The sequence below is a fragment of the Tiliqua scincoides genome, chromosome 2, assembly GCF_035046505.1.
Source record: "Tiliqua scincoides isolate rTilSci1 chromosome 2, rTilSci1.hap2, whole genome shotgun sequence".
NCBI lineage: Eukaryota > Metazoa > Chordata > Lepidosauria > Squamata > Scincidae > Tiliqua > Tiliqua scincoides.
This window is the reverse complement of record NC_089822.1, coordinates 116524994-116532194: the sequence shown is the minus strand read 5'-3', so window position 1 is coordinate 116532194 and position 7201 is coordinate 116524994. Positions and strand designations below refer to the sequence as shown.

General features: G+C 45.5%; 1 protein-coding gene across 2 annotated transcripts in view; it reads right to left on the bottom strand.

Annotated features, from left to right (window-relative positions):
• Positions 1 to 2330: 2330 nt before the first annotated feature.
• PLXNA3 (plexin A3) overlaps positions 2331 to 7201 on the bottom strand; it is a 71508-nt gene continuing 66637 nt past the window's right edge. For both annotated transcript variants that reach the window (XM_066617890.1, XM_066617889.1), the window contains exons 29-31: positions 6120 to 6332; positions 3338 to 3488; positions 2331 to 2462 (exon numbers count right to left, since the gene is read on the bottom strand). In XM_066617890.1, coding sequence (XP_066473987.1) covers positions 2367 to 2462; positions 3338 to 3488; positions 6120 to 6332 — 460 coding nt within the window. In that variant the 3' untranslated portion in view covers positions 2331 to 2366. The remainder of the gene's footprint in view (positions 2463 to 3337; positions 3489 to 6119; positions 6333 to 7201) is intronic.

Sequence of the window (7201 nt, the reverse complement as noted above, 5' to 3'; positions counted from 1 at the left end):
TTGTCACAGAAGCAGGTGGCAGAATGCAAGGTGATAAAATGAATGGCATTGTAGCCAACTGTGCATTTTGAATGCTTCCTTGTGTTAAAAACACAGGAAAGTCAGCACTTTGCTGCAAACACAGCAAGCAAAGTGCTGGACAAAAACCCTCCTCCCTGCTGAGTTAGTTTTGTACTTGGCATTTCCCACCTGCAATCAAAAGTGCAGCATTCCATTGCAGAGAAGCTCAAGGAGACACTACATGAAGAAGAGGAATTCCCAATCCCTAGAAGAGTGAACATGTGGCAATCATGTTTGCCATGGGGACATCAATGTTTCCTGCAGCAAACCCATAACGTGAGTTATAAATGCAAATATTTAGAATACCCACATAAACACCTCTGGGAACCCTAACTGAATATCCGCGTGAAGAATGTGGGTCTTCTTGTTTGCATGTTCTGCATCTGCTGTAGCAAACACAGCTGTACATGAAGCAGCTACGATGGTGGCACAAAGGGTGGAACCCCTCAGAAAAGAAAAAGATGCAAGAGACTTGCAAGAATATCACAAATGACATAGTAAAGAAAGCAACAGGGTCTTATCCTAAATGTTAAGGGACAGTGTCATTCTGAATTTTAGGAGCAATATCAAAGAGAACGGGGACCAACTTCACAGATGGACTGACTATTGCAGGGGTGTGTGTGTGTGTGTGTGTTTGTATAGACTGGAGGACTCCAATGCGGCCTGCAGCGAGCCTACATTCAGCCCGCAGTGAGCCTCCAACCCTTTGGTGATCCGCTCCTGGGACCCCGAAATCCTCTGGAGGCGAGCAGAGCACTGCTCCCCTCACCTTCAGAGGATGTTCTGAGAATGCCTCCAGAGGGATTCTAAAGCTCTGGGAGGCCTTAGAAGGTCACTTCCAGTTTTTCAAAAGGCTTTTGGAGAGCCTTTCAGAAAAACCAGAAGTGAACTTCTTCTCCCAGAGGGAAGCAGAGCTCCCTTTACCTCCTGAGGATTAAAGGGAGGATTACAGGGCCTGAACACCAAGGTCTGGAGCCTCTGGAGGGTTGGAGACTCTCTACTGCTGGGTGCTGAGTGGGATTGCTGCAAACAAGGTCTGTGGTACTTCTGTCCTTTCAGAGATTTTTTAAGAATTAATTTCTACTGTTTGGAGGCTGGGGACAAACTTTTCTGTTGGGAGAAATCATGGAACCAATCCGTGTAGCTTCTAGCCTTTCAGAGATTTTTTTCCTAATTCATGGATATTGAAAGTTATTCAAATTTAATATAAATTTAATTTTAAAATAATTTTTTTTCCATTTCAATTTGTTCAAATTTAATTTAAATTTGAATATATTCAAATTTAAATTTTATTTTCCGGCCCTTGACACCATGCTAGATATTTGATGCAGGCCTCCTGCCGAAAATTTTGGAGACCCCTGGTATACACCACAACATTTTGTAAACATGGAACATAAGGGGTACATTCCCCATGATTCTTCTCTTGGGACATTGTCGTCCCCCTGTCCCCCCCATATGACATCAAGAAGAACATTTTTCCAGGCTTTTATTTAGCAAAAGAAAAATTAATTATAAAATGAACCAATAAAAAGCCCATGCAGCTGCAGGGATATCCCCCACCCCAAATTCCTTAACCCCCAGTAGGAATTTTTTTGGGGGGGAGGAGTGGGGGATTGAATTCCTCCAGGCCACAGTGCAAATATTTACACAGACTCGAAGGATGAGGGGAAAATGGAGGACTTTTTACACTGAAATCTCTACACCCAGGGAATGGAATCATTTACAGCCAATAATCTTAACAAGATGCAATAATAAATTAATGAGTAAGGCACTGCACCCGTTGAGGGCACAACAGGTGGGATGGGGGGGTGAGCAGAGGGGGTGTGTGTCAGGTAAGGATTAAAAATATCCAGTTGCCATGGTTACCAAAAAACAGAACAAGGGCAAATTCCAACAGCTACCAACAAGGAGTTGGGGATAGGAGTCTGTATGATTAAGGGAAGGGTCCACAAACATTTGGATGAGGGATCTCCACTTAGTGGCCAGCTTGAGGGGGCAGGGGTTAGCTATCTGGCTGCACCCCAAACCTGTTGCTCACTCTGAGTTGTCCCTCCCAATTCAGACACAGAGGAAAGGGTGCTTGTTATTGCTTCTGGGCTGAAGATTGGCAGGGGGCACCACAGCCACTTTCTGTAACCCCAGGATTTCAGCCCTACAGGGCAAAGGTTGCAGGTCTTTTGCCCTCAGGGAGGTTTAAAAAGTCTGTCACCCTTGGTGGGGTCACAAGTCAGGGTTGGAGGTAGAGTCCTTTCTGGTGCATCTATCCTGGATGCGTGCGCCCCATGTGCCCCCCCCCCCCAGCACTCTCAGCTATTCCCAGAAACGAGAGTGATGACTTGTTCAAGCTTCTGCCTCAGTTTGTGTTTCCGGCAGGCGGCATCACGTTCCAGCGCTGTCAGGATCTGGGCGGGCAGGCAACAGGTTGGAAACACAGGGTCCGGAATGAGGAAGGGAAGAGAGAGAGGTGAAAAAGGTCAGGTGGGGCTATACCCCAAAATCCCAGGAGCAGACAGGGAATAAGATCTAGGTTCTAGGATGGAGAGAAACCCGGTAAAACTGGAAAGGGAGGTTAGGTGTGTTGAGGGACAGGAGAAAAGAGAGGCTTACAGTGTCTGTCCCATCATCTTTATGTAGTCTTAGGCTGGAGACCTGACAGTCCTTTTTAAGAGTGATGAAAATGGCTTGAGAGAAGCAAGTGAGCGCATTTCTTTTGCCCCTTAACTCTCACCTCTTGTCAGACAGTTTCTGAACCAAACAAGGGCACATTTCACAAGAAGCAGGAGGAATGTACACACAGCACAAGCTGTGGCTCTTTCAAACTGCCTTCAGGTCTCTGAAAAAACAATTGCCTCTCTCCAGTCTTATTTTCCTCAGCATGCTAGGCTGGATTTATGGGGCAAAAGGTCAGAGGAGAAAAATGGGGGCAGAGTGCAGTGGAGATTTCTATTTGTCACAGTACCTTCTCCAGAGCCTTAAAGCATCCCTCAGCTACTGTTGTTTAGAACGACATTTTGAAAACACAGATTGCTGAATACAGGACATGGGGTTGTGGGGAGCAGACAGAGCATCTTAGCTTACCATGATGCTTTTGTCCCCCTTCAACTTGCAACCACCTATGGAGATATTGCACCAGAGCCCAAATTAGGCTCTTGCTGTTGACTGATTGGTTCACATTCGTATCTGATTTATAGCTGATGTTCTCCCTCAAGCATTGTTGATGATTTGACTGCAGAATGAATGAGCAGTAAAAAAGGGAGGGAAAGAGAAAGAGCCTCACCTCATCACGGTACCTTCCCACATAACTGTAGAGCTCCCCTAATGCACCAAGTGTGTTAAATTCGCCAGCATGCTGCCGTGACTGCTCCACTAGGTAGGCATCCATGTCTTGGTCACTGATCGAAGCCATCTTTGTGATGTCTCGGTAGTATCTGGAAATGGAGAGAAACTCTTTACATGCTTCCAAGAAAGGCGACTTCATACGACTGAAGAGAAAACCCTACCCAATCAACCCTCTCAACTCAGCAGAAGAAGGGGCCAAATTCAGCTCTGCAAAATGTCCATGTTGAATCATTTTGCATACTATAGCATTTCATTGACACATCTGTATTGATTTCTTACAACTGCTTTTTGCACTGGGGATTTTTTTTTATAGCCACCTTGACCAAGCCAAAAAGCAGGAATACAAATTAACAATCCAGTCAGACACTTCCTCTTAGAGCTGTATGTAGTCAATGCCTATAAAATCCCAAATCTTGCACTCAAATTATACACCTAGAGCAGATTGTCCTGCATTTTATTTTTTTGTTGTGCACTACCTTGATTGCCTCTGATAGAAAGGCAGTATAACATTTCTAAAAATAAAATGGGGCATTTGGTGGGCCGCTGTGAGATACAGGAAGCTGGACTAGATGGGCCTATGGCCTGATCCAGTGGGGCTGTTCTTATGTTCTTAAAATGGTACAATAAATATAGATTTACAGAAATGCTGGTTTTAACTATTTGTCCAGATTGCAAAACTAGATGGAGCAGAAAAGGTGACCAAATTTGGTATGTTGCAGGGAGGGCTGTGGCACAGCAGAGCACATCAAGATGAAGCTGCAGAAATCTGTGGAGCCAGAGCCCCACATCCATTATGCAGATGCCACCCACTTCTTCCCATATGCACGCATTCATTGTGCAATGAAATGTACAACTGAAGGTTTTAGGTTTTGTCATGCTGACTTTGATGGAAAAATTCCTTTGCCATACATTTTGGAAAGCGATAACATTCCAAGTTGAGCTAAATTCACACACTGAGGAAAACATGGGAAGAGACCATTGTCTGGCTGAAGAAGAGCAATAGTTCGGTCATGCAGCAAATGTTCTACAGGCAGAAGGTCTCCAGGTTCAATCCCTGCCACTCTCTGTTGAAGGCAATCAGGTAGCAGTAGACAGAAAGACCTTTCCTCTGCCTGCAGTCAGAGATGGGCAAATCCAGTGTGGCTTGATTCAAGACAAGTCACGAGTCTGCCCCTTTAACTTGATTTGAAAACGAGTCCTAACGGGTGGGCTTTCTGAGTCGCCCAGAACATTTTCGCGACTCAAAAAGACTTGAGCCCCGGGTCTTTTTCATTAAAAAGTCAATCACAGCTCCATGGAAAACACCAAATCTGCTGCCGAGGTGTGTGTGTGTGTGTGTGTGTGTGTGTGTGTGTGTGTGTGTGTGTGTGTGTGTGATGAGTTCTTTTTAAACACTCCCCTGATGTCCCCATCCCATCTGTAAACAAGGCAGGAGGAGGTGGGACGAACTGTGTGAGAGCAGAGACAGAAGAGGCAAGAGAAAGGAGGGTCATTGCACAGCAGCTGGGAAGCTTACCAGAATGACCCAATCCTTTGTAGCTATACGCAGAAGTAGTCCCATTGTGGTCAGTCATTCAATGAGCCTACTGGAGCCATTCCATGAGTTTCTCCTAGATGGCTAGGAACTGCCTCCCTGCCTTCTCCCTTCACTTGTCCAGGGAAAAATCCTTTGTCCAATGATCATTGGTTCCTTCAGAGATGGACAAGAGAGCCCGCTCTCATCTCTCCCTCGCCTATTGCTCAATGCAAAACCAAAACATTAACCCTTCCCTGCCTCCTGGCTGGAATTTCCCTGCTGCTAGCCTGGTCTGAATGATGACCCCACAAGGTCTTTCACGATGGAAAAAAGTAAACCAACACACCCAGGCACAGACAGACTTGAGTCTGCACACACAGGAACTCATTTCTGAATCAGTGGTCTCTGACTCGAGTCACTTACACATCTGATTCAAGGGTACGCGAGTCAGCAAAAAAACACGTTTTTGTGACTCAGACTCAAGTCACCTGACTCGAGTTCCCATCCCTGCCTGCGGCCTTGGAGAACGACTGCTGGTCAGAGTAGGCAATACAGGGTTAGATGGACCAGTAATGTAACTTTATATAAAGCAACTTCACACTTTCATGTGGCTTTTTGGAATTCTGAGGAAGGGAATGGCTTCCTCCTGACAGCATACAGGGCAGTCAACCAGGGCAGGAGAGCCTTTTGGAGCCTTGTTTATTTGCATCATCCTCTCAGAAAAAAGAAGAAATGTGGCTGGCATTGCTGCCCCACTTCACTCCACTATCCTTGGCAGCCACAGTTATCTTCTTATGCAACAGTTCTCAGGAGTGTCCCCCTTTGCCTTGACAGGGGATGTAGGAGCTATAACAGCAAACAACAACCTACCAATTTAAAGAAGGCTGACACATGATGAGCATTTATAAAGTGTGGAGCAATGGTGGCTGGTCACTATAAGGCAGCCTCTGGTCAACTGTCCTACACACTGATGGAGGGAAGGTCTCTCCTTTCCTTCAAATTTCAAGCAACTGGAAGAGGAAGTCTCATCCAAGCATTCCTTCACTAGGATAGCAGAACTTTAATGTTTGTGTGTAGTCTGATGTTATGGATATTTGCTTTGAAACCTGCTAAGATCACCTACAGTTCCCTTTCCAAAAGGAGATCAACCATTGAAGCAACATTCATTCTATTTCCAGTTTCACTGCTTGACACAGCAGCTCACCTCTCCACCCAGCCTTTGTAGACAGGAATATCCTTGGCATAGAGTAGCTTCGTGGAAGGGGAGTCCTTGCCCAGGCGATGCTCAGAGGTGGAGCATGAGTCCATGAAGGTCTGGGCCACCACAGAGAGGCAGGCGTCTGTGATGCTGCTTTTGTGGATATCGAAAACAAACTGTGGGTTCTTAATGACGTTCACCCAAAATCGCAAGGGCAGACTGGGAAGGAGAAGAAGTAAAATATGAGAAATTGGTTTTGGAAGACCCCCTTGAAGGGCCAGTCTGGAATGGGGGGAGGGAAGAAGGGATATGCAAGAATATCAGAGACTGAAGTTTCAATTATGTTCTGCTGGTTTTTTTCTTTAAAGCTATGCTAAGAAACACAAAATAGATTAACGTAATCAAAGATCAAATCCTTTAAGAGAACTCCAAGGTCACTATTTTCCATGGTGATCCATCAATTTCCTAGAGGCAGTACTTCCTGGATACAAGATGGTGCCTCAGGATGGTAAAATCCAATTGATGAGAACCAACATGGCCTTTCTCTGTCCCTGGAATAGCTGGACAGGGGTTGACATAGTCATGATGGGGAGTGAGCTGGCATTTAGCACTTAGGGCCCCATAAGAGTTGGGGCCCAACTTTCTTGCTAAAAGACTTGCGCAGTGTAGGAGGCAAACAGATTGGATGAAGTCTAAAACAGAGCACAGAGGCAAGCGGTTTTCCTATTCTCTTAATTCATTTGCTGTTGTCAACATACCTATATCTGGCAAAGGTCAAAAGCTCCATGTTCTAGAAGGAGAAGGCAAGAAACACACACAACCAATCTGGCAGCTATGAAGGAGTTAAAAGACTTCTATAAGAATTTGTTTAGGTATGAGTGTGTAGAAGGTCAGCTGTCAATTAGCCACTGTCATGTCTTAACCCACAGGCTGTTGGTGCCCACCACTGTCACTGTGGTACAGTGCAATTCTACAATTACAGTGTAATTCTATGCATGTGTAGGTCCTGCTGTGTTCAGTGGTACACAGGAGTCTCTTGGCTCCCAGACTGGGCGATGCGGTGATGTGGAAATGTCACCTTCCCGAAG